We start from the raw sequence: 18,395 nt of genomic DNA, 5'->3' as shown, positions 1-18,395 counted from the left end.
CAGAGAGGAATGGTTCAACACTCTGTATCTAAAAGACACCTATTTTCAAATTGTGATCTGCCCCCAACACCAGGGATGGAACTATAACAGGGCAAGGGGAAACAGTTGTCTGGGGTCCCACTGCGTTGGGGGGGGCAGAGGCAAGTCACATGACTGACTCCCCCAGCTGTGCACCCGCCCAGGCTTCCTTCAGTTGTATTCATCTTCCAAAATTGATGTGGATGTTAAGACCTGGAGCTACCAGAACAGCATGTCTTTCTCTAGTACCATTAAATGACTTGCATCATCCACAATTTACAAAACCTTAAAAAAAATAATTTAGAATGTGGGGGACCAGATTTTTCAATACACAGTACTTCCTCTTTATTACTATTTATTTATTTATTTGATTTCTGTACCCCCTTCCAAAAATGCTTGTCCACTGAACTGAAAAGGTCTATAACTGGAGTTCTCCAATGGTGGAAGATTTGATGTACCTCCAGACCTTCTAAAGAGCCAAATTGACTGGTGGGCGCCACTTCTGGCCTCTCTTTTTACATATATAGACCAAACAGTGCAAATACCTATTGAATGGGGTCTTCCAATAATAATTCCTTTGTATAAGAAAGGCTCTAGAGAGAATCCGGCTAATTATAGACCTATAAGTCTATTAAACGTTATTAGTAAATTATATGTGAAACACCTTTATATGAAATTATGTCATTGGCTGGATCAGGAGGCATTATTGGAGGAAGAACAGGTGGGATTTAGAAACCATCGCTCAGCTATGGATCATTGTTTTATATTGCACTATCTGATAAACATGTATGCCAATTGAAGTCTCCTTTATATGCTGCCTTTGTCAATTTTAAGATGGCATTTGACTCGATCTCCAGAGATTTACTCTGGGCAAAATTATTCTCGCTCTCAATAGACAAGAGACTTCTCTTGTTAATTTATAAATTATATCAAAACTCTTCTGTTCTAGTGAGACTTAACTCAAGTGGCCATCTTTCTAAAGTAATCCAATCATCGAAAGAAGTAAGACAGGTGTGTGTTCTTGTACCCACCCTGTTTAATATTTATATCAATGATTTGATTAAAAGAATGCAGCAACTTGACATTCATGCTCCTAAATTGGCGGACAGGAAGTTGCCTATATTAATGTATGCCGACGATGCTGTAATTCTTGCACAGTTGAGAGTTGGCCTAAATAGAGCTTTGGCAGATTTAGTCAGTTACTGCCAAACTGAATATTAGGAAATTAACTATTCTAAAACAAAAATAGTGCGATTTAGCTCCAAAGGTAAGAACTTTAGATGGGTAATAAATGGTCAGCAGATAGAACAACAGACCCAATATAAATATTTGGGTGTGACTTTTCGTTATAATGGTTCCTTAACTTAACATGTTAAGATGACTTCTGATGCTGCTAAGTGTTCCTCGTCTGCTATTTTGAGATTTTTTCACTCGCAGGGTGGTTTTCATATACCAGCTGCCATCAAATTATTTGTAGTGCAACCAATTGCGCAGATGTTGTATGGGGCTCAATTAGGCCTATTTAAAGATTGTATGATCCTTGAAAGGATTCAAACGTCCTTTCTAAGATCTTTATCTGGTGCATCTAGAAGTACACCTAATTCAGTGATTCGCCAAGAAGCAGGTCTAATTAAAATTGAAGCAAGGGTTTGGATGTCAGCTATTAATTACTGGCTAAAAATTCACCTTAATCCAACGGGACTTATACTTAAGTTCCTATTGATTGATCCATAACCTAGATGGTCGCTTACCATTCTGGAGAAACTTACCACCATGGGCTTAAATCCTCTTGCTCTTCTAGAGTTAGGATTTGTTAGTGCAAAAAAGGCAGTACGTCAAAGAACTGAAGATATTGAACTGCAGGCTGAAAGGGCTCTTTTGCCTAATTAATATTTACCACTAAAAATGAGAGAAGGGTTTGTCCCGACTGGCTATTTTTATTCAATATCCGTTAATAAATATACGTGGGCCTTTTTGAGAGAGCACTTTAATGCAATTCCCTCAGCTGTTTTAGTAGGGAGATATCAGCATCTCCCTGTTCAAGATAGAAAATGCCCTTGTGGTGATATAGAAACTCGAGATCATATTTTGCTCCACTGTAAGCTCTATCATGAGGTTAGACAATGATTGATTTCCCCATTGATACACAGCAGAGGGGGGTCATCTGATGATGATTTGGATGAAGTAGTATCTTACGTTACAGCTAAATTCTGTTATATTATTATTAGTTGCAGAAGACTTATATACTTATAAATTGTATGTTTTATTGTTTATTAGGTTTTATGCTGTATGTCTTGGTCCATGACCGTAAATTTAATAAAGTAAATGTACGTCCATTTTTGCCAGTTCCCATTCGTGGGAAATTGAATGGGTACCTCCTGAGGGCATCTCCCTGAGAGTTGAATTTCCCTTGTATGTGAATTGCCATCAGGGTAATGTGGTGTTTTAATACACCAGAACCAGAGATCATCTGATTGACCCAGTTCCTCTCTGTCTGTTTGTGGTGTTCGTCTGCATATGTACTGTCAAGCCAGAAACCAATGGAAGAAATCTTTTGAGGGCTTTGAAAACGGCTAACAGTTCCAAATAATTTATGTGGTGACTGGCCTCTGGCTTCAACCAGCAGCTTTTAAGGAGGAAGTGATCCAGGTGGGCACCCAAGCTGGTTTTCGATGCATCTGTTTATCATTAGTCTGGGAGTTAGAAGATGAAATTTGTTTGTTTGTTTGTTTGTTTGTTTGATTTATATACCACCCTTCCAAAAATGGCTCAGGGCAGTTTACACAGAGAAATAACAAATAAATAAGATGGAACCCTGTCCCCAAAGGGCTCACAATCTAAAAAGAAACATAAGATAGACACCAGCAACAGTCACTGGAGATACTGTGCTGGGATGGATAGAGCCAGTTACTCTCCCCCTGCTAAACAAAGATAATCACTATGTTAAAAGGTGCCTCTTTGCCGATTTAGCAGGGGTTGTCCATGGCTTTTTGACTTGTCCACAGCTCTTCGTGTATTTATAAAGTGTGTAAGTATAATTATCGCCCATCTGTGAATTAGAGGGATATCTTTGGACACCCTAGGCATCCAGGTCAACTTTGAAGAAGCCCAACCTGTTCCCTGAACGCTCCCTTCCTTACATAGAAGCAGTCCTCAATGAGAACCTCAAATACACTCTTGTTCCTCAAATACATCGACTAACAATTTGGAGCATCATCTACTCCTTCCTCTCCAATCCAACTCAGACTGTGAAATCCATTCAGGAAGCCATCTTTGGTCTGATGGCTTCCTGAATGTCGACAGTGAACTGCACATGCACCATCTCCAGCTATGGCTGCTGTCTGTATTCAAACTGAACATAGGCAACCAAAACCTAAAACTAGTGACACCAGAGCCTGGTTTAGACTATCTCCACTTGTGGACTCTAATAGAAAACATCAACGTGGGTCTACCCTTCCAACCACCTACGTTTTCCATCATGATGGATACATCTTTGACAGGCTGGGGTGCTCACTGTGCAGACCTTCACATTCAAGGCCTCTGAAATTATCAACAGGTGTCTTATCATCCAGCAGGGCTGTTCTTATGTTCATATCAATTTCCTGGAATTTCTGACAGTCCTCCTGGCGCTAAAGTTGTTCTTTCCTCTCTTGCCAGGCAAGACTGTTCAGGTGCTACTAGACAACATCACGTCCATCGCATACATAAGTCATCAAGGGGGAACAGTTTCCAGATCCCTATGCAATCTTTCCATTCAAATGTGGGATTATTGCATTCACCCCCAAACCACTCTCTGGTTCTCCACATAAAGGGTACCGACAATATCTTAGCAGACTGCTTCAGCAGAGAAACCAGTGCTGCTTGCCAGCACAAATGGCAAATTCATGACAATGTCCTCACTTCCCTCTTCCAACAATGGGGGAAATCCCAATTCCCCAATTCAAACAAAAAAATCCCCACTTTATTGTTCCAGGGCTGCAGTGGGAATAGGGTCTCTGGGAGATGCATTCCAGATTTCATGGAGATTTCAGGCAGGTTGTTCTTCCTCTTCCCACCTTCCCCACTCTTATCCAGGGTCTTAAGCAAGGTATTACTCAAAGACAAAATACATTCTACTCAACCTATGGTGGTCGAGGCAACCCTGGTTTTCTCTTCTCTTCCACCTTTCTCAAGGGTCCCACTGTCTTCATCACAGTCATCTCCTCCACCAGAACGAAGGGTGGGTCTTTCACCAAAGCCTCATCACCTTGAATATGACTGGTAGGGCATGATCACCCTACCCACAAAAGATATGGACAAATGGGTGATCTTAAACATTGTTTCTTACCTTTCCCCCAAACCCCTAGGATCCTATGGGGGTTTAGGGGAAAGGTTAAAATTTGTTTAAAATTGCCCACTTGCCCATATCTTTTGTGGTTAGGGTAGTAGGTGGCACCCATCATGCCCTACCAACCTACCCACTTTGGTGTCTCTAGGAGCTATCCATGGGGAACAATGGGGTGTTAAGTGTTTCCCCAGTGTTCCCGATGGCCAGAACAAGCTGCACTCACAGAATGCATACACAACTTTTGCATTGCGATTTGCACCCCTGCCTTGAGAAACACTGCAGAAGCACACAGTAAAAGGGAATGTGTCCCTCAGAACACATATTTCAAAAACAGTACAAATGGCCAAAAAAGAATCACTGACCAGCACAGTGCCTGTGCTGCAGTAGCATATTTGGCACAAGTTGCTCTTCCACACACAATTATGACTCCTTAATGTTCCTAACATTGCAACAGCTGCTACAGCAGCACTCTTAGCAGCAAGCATAGCCATCTGCTCAACGAGAACAACTTCAGCCACATTTGGACATGGTATACTTTGCAATGCAGGTTGCAACAGTGCAATGTTGCAATGCAGACTGGAACAGTGAGTGAAGCTCAAGTTAGTCTCAAGGCCAGACGTGGAGCACATCACAGCAATCACCAAGTAATATCCCTGCTAACTTGGCAAAGAGGAACCTTTTAACGTGGTGATTCTCTTTATTTAACAGGGGGAGAATAACTGGCTCTATCCACCCCCAGCATAGTATCTCCAGTGACTGTTGCTGGTGTCTATCTTGTGTTTCTTTTTAGACTTTGAGGCCTTTGGGGACAGGGTTCCGTCTTATTTATTTATTATTTCTCTGTGTAAACTGCCCTGAACCATTTTTGGAAGGGCGGTATAGAAATCAATATCAATCAGTCAGTCAGTCAATCAAATATTGTACACACACACACACACACACACACACACACACACACACACACACACCTACCACTATTTATATCTTGCCACAACACTATGAGGTCATTCACACAATAAAAAACTGTGTTCTATCTGGGTTTGGGAGCTTTGTGTGCTCCCAATTTTCGGTTGTGTGGAAGTCAAGGTAAGAGCAAAACTTGGGTAGAAATGATTGTGTGGAAGCAGGGTAGAAGGAAATGCTACCCAGCTTTTTCTCCTATCTTGCCTCCACATAACCAAAAATTGGGAGTACACAGAGCTCCCCAAACCTTGGTATAACACAGTTTTTAACCGTGTGAAAGACCTCATTCTCACAAACAAACAAACAAAACAAACCACAACTCTAGGAAGGAAGGCACCCAAGGCCTGCTTTTTGTCATTTGAGATCTAGCAAAACCAGATAGTGAGGCTATTCACACGACTGTAGAAAATTGGGCTAGCCTCCACTCGGCTGCAAGCCCGGTGGTTCTTGAGCGGTAACCCACTCAAGTAGCCCGCCCCTTAAACTGGGTTTGTGGAGTGAGCGCTCCGCAAACCCGGTTTTTGGGATCGTGAGTAGATGTGGCGCGGCTCAGCACTGCGGCTAATCATGAGTAGACCCCCGGTGGGAGGCTGAAAAGCAGCCTCCCGGCTTGGGGGGGTCCTCCCCAGTATGCCCTGTGTGCTTGTGCAGGGCATACTGGAGCTTCCGGGGGCCACACGGCCCCCAAACTCCCCAGTTCCCTCTGTCTCCATCAAGGAGGCAGCAGTCGTGTTGGTGGCTGATCCAGCCGCCCAGGGCTCCCGCCCTGCTCGTCTGCAGGGAGAGCAGGCTTAGCCGGGTCTCACTGATCGTGAGACCCGGCTCAGTTAATATAGCAGCAATAGCACCACATATTATACTTGGTGCTTACACACACACACACACACACACACACACACACACACACACACACACACACACACAGAAACCCATCCTCCTTCTCTCCTGATGTATCCTCTTCAAGAGAGGCATAAGGGCTCTCTCTGCCTTTGAATAAAATTTGAAAATCTCTCCTTTTGTGCTCCCCTCTCCTCCCCCGCCAGTTGGGGCACAGTTGCACATGATACTTGATTTGTCTGATAACAGGCTAACCAAGAAAAAAAGGAGATTGCAAGCCAATTGAAACAGGGTGGTTTTATTTGGAGCTCAAAACAGGCTCTTTCTTTGTACACATTTGAGGGCATTTTGTTTCGAGCTCAAAATGGCCTGTTTCAAGTCAAAACCTCTTGCTGTTGAAACATTTTATACATCCCTGGTGGCTAGTTACCCCGAGTAGTTGGCATGCTCTATATTGTTAGATCTAGTCATATAATATTTTATGAATGCATTTTATTCATGTAGTGTATCTGGGCTTTAGAAAAATGCACTATCCAGATAATATGCAATGGTTACTGGCATTGCTGCAACTGATTTGAGCACTCTATTGTGTTGATTAGGGCTCAACAGCTTCAAGCTGGGGCAAAGGACACCATAGGCTTGAAGCTGATTACTGCAGTTGTTTTCATATGTGCAGTTTGGTGGCCAAAATTTCCATATAGGAAAGCATGTTGTCACACAATATGCACTCTAATCAAGGCCTGAATTGCTTAGTATGTGTATTTCCTCAATGTAAATTGAAAGAAAAGTGCTTAGACATACAGTTTTATGCATATTTACTTGGAAGTAAGTCCAGTGTGTTCAGTTTGACTTACTCTTTAGAAAATAAATGTGTTTAGTACAACCAAAGAGAGAAATCAGAGGCTTTCCACTGGAGTTGTTCAAGAGATCATATTGTTTTTTCATTAACATTTGATTTTCTGTGAGTTATGGATTCCTCTGGCATATTTGCTTTTTTAAACAAAGGAGAAAAAAGAGATTAATTAAAATCCAGTCTAATCTTTCAGCATTTGAGATTTGAAGGTAGAAATCAAGACTCTCTTGTTGTAAAAGACTCAGTACATTTCAAAGGCCTCCTTGATCTTCCACCTCTTCCTTTCTCCTCATTTTTAGCACACACAAACACCATTTCTTCTCTTCCATTATTGTGTTGTCCCAGTGGTCATTGCTTTGTCAGCCATTAATCTGTAGTATTACATGTGTTTGAAAAGTGTTTTTTGTACTATATTTTGGGAATGAATTATTTAAAACGTTAATCACAAATTTTTCACAATTCTTGGATATGAAACGTGACTAGTGATTGTTAAAAATATAACGACATTGTGGGGTATGTTGCCTTCTTCCTGAGTAGGTGAACACTCAACTTCATCTTGGCACTTCAGTAAACTATGCTTCCCTGTCAGCTTCTCTTGACTCTGGATGCATCTTTAGCTGAACCACTTTGAATGTATCTACTACTTATTAAGTTTGCTGCTTTCTTGTTGATCCCAGTGCTTAGAACTTCTCTATCCAGTGTGTTATAGAATTTTTTAATAAAGGGAGTAATTGACAAAGACAAGGGAGCAGAGGAGAAGCTGTTAGTCAATGTGAGCAGTGCCAGGATGCAGAGGTTAATTTGGAGCAAGCAGTTGGGGCATTATAGGAAACTGTAAAAAAAAACCTGAGTCAAGTTGGCCAAGTGACTGGTCAGTAGAATGAGAGAGGACAACTAAAGCAGTAAAATATATAGGTGAGTGGTGGGTGTTATGGCTTGTGTTTCTGGAGAATATTAAGCAAGCTCTATAGGAGAAAATCAGATATAGTAACTGGATTGTGTCTGTTGCATCTTGGTCACAGTAATAGTAGCAGCAGCAGCAGCAGTAGTAGAAGTCATAAATGTTCATGCTTTCCAGTTCCTGTAAGTCTAACATATGTGAAGTAACTAATCTTTGTGAAGGTAGTTGTTGATCGAGTTATGTTTTGTGAAACATAATAAAAGAGCAATATTTTAAATATTTGTACATCATTCTTGTATTATTGCTCATAGGGAGCAGACCTAACATTTCTGAGCCTTCATCATCCTGGCCTTCCAGAAAGTATTAAGCAGACACCTGTATTTACAATCCGTGTCACAAATATCGATGAAACTGCTAGAGCTTTTCTAAAGTAAGTGAAATTGGACTATCTGATCAGATATGTTCACAAAGAAAGATTTATGATGTTTTGCATTTTGCAGGTTTGTGATTTTTACTTGTTCTTCCCAGACATATGGGATATTGGCAGGGCTGCCAGGATCAGCCGTGCTGATCACTCAAATGGCCTCTGCATGTGGTTGGTGGGTTAATCGCTGTGCTCCCTGGAGGCTGCCAGGTTCCTGTGGTGGCAAGATTAGCATTTTATTAAAGGTATTGCTTCCCACCTTCACCGCCTCTCTGCAGCAGTGCTCACTGGCCGCTACTGGTTTCATGATCCTTTTAACAAATGGTTTTTTGTTTCAGAAGATGCTTCTGCTGAAGCTGCAATTTAAAGAGTGTGAGGGGTAGAGAGGTTGGTCATTTCCTAAATAAAATTTTTCCCTCCCACACTTGTACTCCCCAAGGAGAAAAGATGTGGGTACTTGTATTTCTTCTGATGTGGAGGTAAAAATAGTTGTGGGGTGTGTGTGTGTGGGGGGGTCAGTAAGAACATTGCCCAATGGCCCCCTTCAAATTGCAGCTTCAGCAACTGCATGGTGTTGGCGGGTGGGGGGGACTGTCTATAAGAAGAACCATGACATCCTACCTTCAAAATGTGCGGCAGCTGTGAAAAAGGCCAATTCCATGCTAGAGATCATTAGGAAGGGGACTGAAAATAAAATGGCTAATATTATAATGCCCTTATACAAAACTATGGTGCGGCCACACCTGGATTACTGCGTACAATTCTGTTCACCACAACTAAAAAAGGACATTGTAGAACTGGAAAAGGTGCAGAAGAGGGCAACCAAGATGATCAGGGGCCTAGAGCACCTTTCTTATGAGACAAGGCTACAACACCTGGGGCCTTTTAGTTTAGAGAAAAGATGACTACGGGGAGAAATGATAGAGGTCTATAAAATCATGCATGGTGTGGAGAAAGTGGACAGAGAGAAATTCTTCTCCCTCTCACATAACACTAGAACCCAGGGGTCATCCCATGAAATTGATTGCCAGGAAACTTAGGACCAACAAACAGAAGTACTTTTTCACACAACGCATCATCAACTTGTGAAATTCTCTGCCACAAGATGTAGTGACAGCCAACAACCTGGATGGCTTTAAGAGGGGTTTGGGTAACTTCATGAATGAGAGGTCTATCATTGGCTATTAGTTGGAAGGCTAAAGGCCACCTCCAGCCTCAAAGGCAGGATGCCTCTGAGTACCAGTTGCGGGGGAGTAACAGCAGGAGAGAGGGCATGCCCTCAACTCCTGCCTGTAGCTTCCAGTGGCATCTGGTGGGCCACTGTGCGAAACAGGATGCTGGACTAGATGGGCCTTGGGCCTGATCCAGCAGGGCTGTTCTTATGTTCTTATGAAATTTAATCAGCAGTTTGTTGACCATAAGAGGAAGCCTGAGAGTAAGAGGCAGAACAAAGACAGAGGAAAAATGACTAGCTGCTGTTTACTATAGTAAAAACCTTATATGCCTTCTTCTTCTCCCTTAATATTTTAGCAGGCCTATGGCTCACAGATCAATAGTAAAAGCAGTAGGGTTTTGAGGGAAAGGAAAGAGAGAACCTTTTGCTGTGCAAATGAGAAGAGAAATCATAAATAGAAGCAAGAACAACTTTTTGGGTAGGTTGTTCTTGGGTAGGCGTTCTGCTACTGACAGCACCTCTTGAGTTTTTTATTGGTGGCTACCTCACAAACGCCTATCTTCTTCCTGTCAGCAGATGTGGTTCTTGTAACTGTATGATGGGCATGGTGTAAAATTTGCAAAAAGAGTTTTCCTGCATTGCCTCTGCTGCAGCCAGTTTCCCCATTGTCTCTGGTCACTCTCCCCCCCACCCCCATGCTGGAGCTTCTCATTGGCGGGTTGTACAGTGAGCACGCTCGAGATAGGACTGTATTTTTTGCCAAGTTATCTTCCTGCCACTGGAGGGTGCCTTATCCCAGTTCCGGTCCTGTCTGCTCGAGCTTGCAGGACAATGAAAAGAGCTCTTCAGCCATTTTCCAAGTTTACTCTATTTAGTTTAATTTCTTATTTTGATTTAGGCTGTTTAGTCTACCTTCTTGCTCCCCCACCTACCCAGATTGTGTGAGGGTGGGAAGGGAGCTGCCTTAGGCTTTATTGTGTTTATTTTTTACTCAAAACTACCTTGTTTTTTCAATTCGGCACCCCCCCGTTTTTTAAAGAGATTGCTATGGAGCGAACCCATGCAGAGGAATTCTTGAAGGGCTCCCTGTGGAGCTTCAGTTAATTCGGGTGCGGTCGGCTTCTCCGTTGTGCCTAGTTCTCGCCATTTTGCCTGCCTGTTCAGCAGAGTCTGCACTGATTGCAAAAACGTCTAAGCACCTTAAGGTGCATGATGAGGCTCCTAAAGGGGGGGGGAGGTCGCAGCATACGGTGCGCCTCAACGAGTGTCTTTTGATAAAAGATCTGTGCCGAAAGACAAAGCCGTGGCACAACGGAGAGGAGTGCTTTAGGGAGTGAGGTGATCTGTTCCCGGTGGGTGATTCGCAGGTGTCCGGGCCACTTGAATTGGTGGCGAAGGGTGTAGAGGGAGAACTGGCTGGTCTGTGCAGTTCTCCTGCACCTCTCCCGAGTCATCCGATGGTGTCAGAAGGGCCGTTGCCACTGGGCAGCCCACGCTGCTGGAAAGGGCTCCAACTCCTCTCGACTTGACAGATCCTCTTCAGCCATCAGGCAGCATAGCCCCCGTAAGTAATGTGGTGCCGCCTTCTCCGGGGCCAACACCAATGGTTCCCCCTGATGTCCTGGGATGGCTGAGGGAATTTTTCTATCCTGAGATGAGGCGGGAATGTTTGTCCCTCAACTCCACTTCAGCTTCTGCATTGGCGCCTGTTGTTCCTCCATTGGCACTGGCCAAATTGATTCAGACTCTGCCTCGAGCACCTGCATTACCATACCCACAGAGGCCCCAGCGCCCAGGGCTCCTTTATCTTCCTCTTCCCCAAACACACGCCCTAGGAAGCAGGTGATTCCCATTTCAGAATGTGGCCGGTTTGTCCCCAGAAAAGCAGGATCTAAATGCCCAAGGAGGTATCCATCCTCTTCCTCAGAATTCCCACCACATTATCATCCTGTTAGGCAGTTTCCTAGACTTGTCTTGCCTCCAGCTTTACTGCCTGTTGACCCACAGCCTGTTGTTCCTGCCCCACCTGTTGGTCATCTGCTTTCCCTTCCAGCGGCTCCACCTGTTGGTCATCTACCTTCCCTCCTTACCGCACCTGTTGATCAGCCTCCAGCCCTGATTTTGCCCCTTCTAGTTCCCCTCGGAAACCCTGGTATCCCTTGCAGGGCTATTTCAGATTCGGATTCACATCTTGAGTCCCCTGTTCTACTGCAACCCATGGGGACAGATAAGGAGGGGGAGTTATTGGGGGAGGATGTATCACAGCAGGCATCCATATCATCACATTTATTAACTTCTGCTGACTTTGAGGTATTATTCCCAAAAGCCAAAAGGGCTATCGATGTGGTACCTGTGGTAGCACAGAGCACCCCAGACTTAGATCAGAATGTTTTCCCGTTGTCTTCAACCACTTCTACCTCAGGCCCATTCCCTTCACTTTTCCGTAAGGTAATGTTGACCGAATGGCAGCAACCAGCTTCATCTAAACCGGTAGGCAGCTACCCTAGGAAGCATTATGCACTTTAATAAGATGGTCAGTTCTTTACTAGCCATTCCCTGTATTGATCCACCAGTGGCACAAATAGTGTCTGGTTCTATATTGAATGGGGAGGGTCAGGGTCCACTGAAGTCTCAGGAGCACAGGAAATGTGATGCCCTACTTTTAAAAGTTCATAAATCTTCTGCAACCATTATAAAAGCAGCCACCACCAACTTTATCTTTTCTCGGGCTTTGATTCTTTGGGCAAAAGAATTCATTGCACTAGTTCCTCAAGTGAATGTAAAGCTCTGCCAGGTCATTAATAAGATGGCTAAGGCTGCAGCATTTATGGCAGACTCTAGCCTGTGTTGTCTCAAGCAGGCATCCAGGTCTATGGCGGCAGGGGTTGCAGTCCACCACTCACTTTGGCTCAAGTCGTGGCAGGTAGACTTGAAGTCCAAGTTGTCACTTACGTCTTCTCCCTTTACAGGAGCTAATCTATTCGGACCAGCCTCAGATCTGGTTCTGGCCGAGACAAAGAACAAAAAGAAGGCCATGCCTTCTACAAGAAAGGAGTTTAGGAGGCCTTTTCATTCTTACTCATCTTCCTTTCGCCCACATAAGCAATTTCAAGGAAATTCCTCAGGTCCGGCCAGGGATTTCCGCTACAGTAACTTCAGAGGATATGGGTGGTCCCAGTGGAGACAGCGATGTAGAGGCCCAGCAAGGGCACAGGGATCTAGACCCCTAAACTCCAGTGATCAATTCCCCAAGAAGCAATGACGTGGTTCAGGTTGGGGACAGGCTCCTAGATTTTTTCCCCACCTGGATGTCCACCACACCCAGGACCATGGGGTGCTGGACATAATTACCAACAGATACTCCCTGGATTTCACAGCTCCCCCCACCCACCAAACATTTTCAGACGTCTCCAAAGTCAAACAATCCAGAGAAGCATCTGAGGATGGTGCAAGCAATTCATCATCTCAAACAGATAGGAGAATAGAACTAGTACCATCGACAAGCTTATGGCACGGTGTTTATTTGCTGTTATTTCTTGTTCCCAAGAAGGATGGTTCTTGGAGAGCTGTGTTAGACCTCAAGTTCTTGAACAAGTACATAAGGAAGAGAAAATTCAGAATTGAATCACTGAGAACCATCAAAGAGGCCAGGGAATTTCTTGGCGTCAGTCAACTTGCCAGAGGTGTATTTAAATATTCCGATCAACCCATTCTACCTGAAGTTCCATCGATTTTTGTATGACAGGCTCCAATATCAGTACAAGGCCCTCCCATTTGGCCTGTGCTCAGCGCCTTGGACCTTTATGAAGGTCATGGTCATTGCACACCTGCGTCTCCAGAGGGTACACATTTACCCCTCTTTAGATGACCTCCTTATCAGGGCTTCATCTCAGGTTCAGGCCCGGCGGCGGTGACCCTTATGTTCCAATGCCTGCAGGATCATGGGTTTGTGATAAATCCAGACAAGAGTCATATGGAACTGTCACAGGTCCCACAGTACCTAGGAGCAGTCTTCGATATGGTTTGGGGCTTGGTTTCTCTGGCACAGGAGAGGAAGCTGAAGACCACCGAATTCATTTGCCCACATCTGCACAGTCCTTCATTGTATCTGATGTTATTGGCTCAGATACTGGATTCCATGGTGGCCTGCATAGATTGCACATCTTGGGCAAGGTGGCACTTGCGGCCTCTGCAGTGGCTCTTGCCCCCGTACCAGGATGAAATTATGGCGGGGGGAAATCTGCAGATTCAACTGACTCAAAAAGTCAAGGCATCCTTTCAGTGGTGGCTGTCCCTGGCTGTTCAATCCGCAGAGGATTATTGTCACAGCAGTCAGTCGGGATGGGAAGCTCACTGCCAAAACCAGATAATTCAAGGCATATGGTCCAAAAAGGAAAGGAAAAGGAGCATCAATTGGTTGGAGCTGCAGGCTGCCAACTTGGCTCTCAGGAAGTTTCATTGTCTTTTGAAGGGTCGCCATGTATTGCTACACACTAACAATATATCACAGTCAAGGCTCATATCAACAGCCAGGGTGGCACGAGGTTGAGAAGGCTGATGGCAGATATGGATGATCTGCTATCATGGGCAGATAGTTGTCTGTCTGTCATTCACCTCAGTGGGGCAAGCAACATGCAAGTGGACTGGCTCAGTCAACAAACAGTGGACCCAGCAGAATGGTCCCTCCATCCGCAGGTGTTCCAGCAGATTGTCCGATTAGGCATTCCCGAAGTGGACCTGGTTGCATCCCCAATTCAATGACCAGATACCTTGCTTCTTCTCAAAGTTTCAGTCTCCTTGAGCGGAAGCAACCGACACACAGTCGCATGGCCCAACCGTCTCCTGTTCATTTTCTCCCCTATAGCCATCATCGTTAAGGTCATTTGCAAGATGGTTGCAGAACGGGCACGGCTGATCTTGGTGGCACTACATTGGCCAAGGAGGCCATGGTTCTTGTACCTGGTCTTCTTCTCCACCTGACCTCCATGACACCTTCCCTTTCATTGGGATCTTTTGCTCCAGGGGCCCGTGTTGCACCCAGAGCCAGAATGGCTCCAGCTCTGCACGTGGACATTGATTGATTGATTGATTGATTGATTGATTGATTTCTATACCTTCCAAAAAGGGCTCAGGATGGTTTACACAGAGGAATAACAAATAAATAAATTAAATAGATCCTTGTCCCCAAAGGGCTCACAATCTAAAAAGAAACATAAGAGAGACACCAGCAGCAGTCACTAGAGGTACTGTGCTGGGAGTGGATAGGGCCAGTTACTCTTCCCCTGCTAAATAAAGAAAATCGCCATATTAAAAGGTGCCTCTTTGCCAAGTTAGCAGGGACATTGAGAGTGCAAACCTCATAGCCAGGGGTTACTTGAAGCAAGTTGGATCCCGGCGTCAGTCGACTCAACATATATATCAATCCATGTGGGCCAATTTCTCCAGGTGGTTGGCCCACAAGCGTCTGGACCCAAGATCTTCTGGAGTCCCTGAGGCGTTGGCCTTGCTTCAGTCAGGGATGGACCTGCACCTCTGACCCAACATGTTGCTCAGACAAGCTTCTGCACCGGCATCAGTTTTAGATATTTCAGATTCAAAAAATCCATCAATTCATCCTCATGATTTTTGAGGGGTGTTTATATATCATGATTTTTGAGGGGTGTTTCCAATTTGGTACTGCTGCCTATTCAGCTTTTCCCATCTTGGAATCTGAACTGGGTGCTAAATGCGCTGACTCAACCTCCCTTTGAGCCATTGTCTTCTATGAGCATGAGGCTTCTGTTATATAATCCAGCATGGTGTAGTGGTTAGAGTGCTGGACTAGGACTGGGGAGACCAGAGTTCAAATCCCCATTCAGCCATGAGACTTGCTGGGTGGCTCTGGGCCAGTCACTTCTCTCTCAGCCTAACCTACTTCACAGGGTTGTTGCGAGGAGAAACTTAAGTATGTAGTACACTGCTCTGGCCTCCTTGAAGGAAGAGTGAGATATAAAATGTAAATAATAATAATAATAAATACAAGGTCCTGTTTCTGGTCACCATCACGTCAGCCAGAAGAGCATCGGAGTTGGGAGCCTTGTCAGTTCGTAAGGAGCTGTGCATTTTCCAGCATGACTCGGTCATACTCAAGCTAGATCCTAGCTTCATACCAAAAGTGAACACGACCTTTCACTGCTTCCAGGATATAGTATTACCGTCCTTGTGTTCAGTTCCTGTTCACCTTAAGGAGAAACTCTGTCATAAGCTTGATGTGCGCACGGTCCTGCGGACATATACAAAACACATGGAGGATATTCGTAAAACTGTTTTTCTTTTTGTTTTTCTTCATCCGTCTTCTCAGGGGCTCAGAGCTTCCAAGGTTATCCTATCAGGATGGATAAGATCTTGCATCATATTGGCATACCGTATCCTCAACCTGCCTATCCCGGGTGGGATATTGGCACACTCCACTTGCAGTGCGGTGGCCTCAGCTGCAGCTTTGACTCGTGCGTCTCTTCTAGACATTTGTAGGGTGGCTATGTGGGCTTTCATTACACCGTTTATTCATCATAAGATTTCTTCATTTGCTGTTGACCAAGCAGCCTTGGGTCGCAGAATGTTGCAGCAGGTGGTATAGGTACACCCATTCTCCCCCCACACCCTTTATAATTGTCATTCCACTTGGGCATGTCCCATCAATTAGGAGCTCCAGCATAGGGTGGGGGGGAAGGAATATTGGTCTTACTGTGAAGGGTTCTTTTCCCCTGTGACTGGAGCTCCTCATACCCACCCAGATGTTCCTTTCACTGAGCATTCTCAAAGGGGTTGGGGTTATGTTGGGGTGGAGTCAACTCCCAGGGATCCTAGATATTTAGCTTTGTCCTTGGTTTGTTTGTACAATACTCTTTTACTAACTAATTGGCTATGTTGTTCTGTTCTAGTTGGGATGTGCTCTGTATGTTTTTCCTCTGCCGTCTTGGCAATTAACTCTTTTCATAGTGCCGCTCTTTGCTTTAGTCCTGGAACTGGGATTAGGTGTCCTCCAGCGGCAGGAAGATAGCCTGGCAAAAAATACAGTCCTGTCTTGAGCATGCTCACTGTACAACGCGACAATGAGGAGGTCCAGTCACAGGGGGAAAGAACCCTTCATGGTAAAACCATTGTTCCTTTCTTCCTCATTGGCCCAGAGACCTATCTCTATGTTCCTTCAGACAATTGTTATGACTATTTATCCTCAGAGTTGCCAGCAATCTGGGATTAGACAGAAGTAGCAGGCCAGGTTTTGTCTTCTCCAAATTGGAGGTTTGGATAAGTGTGCATATTGCCCTACACCTCTAAAGACAATTTACAAAACACAAAATGGAGTTTATGACACTAATTTGCAGGATCAGATTAGGTTAGTGACAACTAAGGACCGAGAGATGACTCATTATAATTCAAATAATTTCAATGAGATTTTGTCCTGATGAACTTAGTCTGGATTCTGCCTAGTGTCAATATACACAAAGGATTCAAGATTTAATTAGTTGGCAGCATCCAGATTAGTTAGTCATGTCTAAGAATAATAGAAACAAATGAGACAAATTAGTCTTGACTAACTTAATTCCATATATTTCAATGGACTGCATACTGTGCAGTATTCCCAAATGATGCCAGATCTACTGCCAAGGTTTAAACAATCAGTTTATTTTCTAGCTGCAAATAGATGCCTTTGTGGTATAATTAGGATCTCTTTCTAATCAATGTTTTATTCTAGTAAGACTGATATTATTTTCAAATGTATATATCCTGGGCTGGAAAAAATATTTTGGCTTTTTAGGAGACAAGGGCTAAGAAACATGTGAAAAAGAAGATCCATGATCATATCTCTCATCTTTTTAAAGCAGCCAGGGTGGGGTGGGGGGTTTCTGATTTTAATTAGGGCAGAGGCACTCAAGGTAGGACTGCTCATTTAATAATTTTCTCCTGTTTTATAAATCTAAATGACGCTGAATCTAAACATTATTAGCCTTACAGTGGAGTGAGTTCTTCATTTAGCTGGCTGCCCTCTTAGAAACGAATGGGACCAATTGCTGACAAAGATGGTTTTGTCTATGTACTGAACAACAGCTTAAACATGCTAAACTAATCTGTTATCTGCCCTTGAAATTTTGTAACGTGGAATGTATTCTTCAGAGATTAAAAACGTATACACATCTATGGTATTACCAACAGTCTAATCTTTGGCTGACCTTGCTAGCCAAGTCAACAATTGTCATTCTAGGATCTAGCCCCTTTTCTTTTTTTATCTGATGTCATGCTGCACCTCTGTGTGCAAGGTCAGGGACAATGCCTTGTTCCTCTCTCCAGATCCAGCTTTGGAGCTGAAAAGGCCCTGCCAGCTTGGTCCTACACTGCCAAGATGCCTCAACAATGTATCAGCCAAAGAAGGTGCCACTCTCCAACACCAGAGGTGGTGATAATGGCAGAGGCCGCTCAGATTGGCCTTATGCTCTGAATGCCTCCGTAGCATAATGACCAAACAACTTCCAGCCCTTCTCTCAATCTTGGTGCTGTGTAGAGCTGCAGAACTGTGTGAGGCCTTCCTTCCTCACTCTGCAGCTTCAAGGTTGGGAGGAAGGCTGAGGCTTGCTCATCAGAGAGTAATTTCCTGGTCACTATATAATGGTGGTAAGTGAAAATGTAGAGCTGTGGATATTCCTTTTCAGGATGTCACCTTAGCGTTGTTAAATAAATTTGTTTCAGAATGCTTGTATTTTGACCACCTAATGTAATACACTTTACATTTCAAAAATCCATGTGTTGTTGTTTTTCCCCTAGCATAGTTGTGGAAGATACTTTATAAATATCTTATATATCAGTATTTATAGCTCTGAACATTAACTTGTTATGTATACTGTGACTGCATAATGAATGCAT

The 18,395-nt window shown here is 44.0% G+C and overlaps 1 protein-coding gene across 18 annotated transcripts in view; it reads left to right on the top strand.

The window, feature by feature from the left end:
* The window catches only part of CAPS2 (calcyphosine 2), a 95,093-nt gene that overhangs the window by 58,940 nt on the left and 17,758 nt on the right, over nt 1-18,395 (top strand). For all 18 annotated transcript variants that reach the window (XM_053255746.1, XM_053255749.1, XM_053255744.1 and 15 more), the window contains one exon: nt 8,211-8,329. In XM_053255746.1, coding sequence (XP_053111721.1) covers nt 8,211-8,329 — 119 coding nt within the window. The remainder of the gene's footprint in view (nt 1-8,210; nt 8,330-18,395) is intronic.

Source organism: Hemicordylus capensis, chromosome 5 (genome assembly GCF_027244095.1).
Source record: "Hemicordylus capensis ecotype Gifberg chromosome 5, rHemCap1.1.pri, whole genome shotgun sequence".
Taxonomy (NCBI): Eukaryota; Metazoa; Chordata; class Lepidosauria; order Squamata; family Cordylidae; genus Hemicordylus; species Hemicordylus capensis.
The sequence above is the reverse complement of the archived record's forward strand: the minus strand, read 5'-3'. Positions and strand labels throughout refer to the sequence as shown.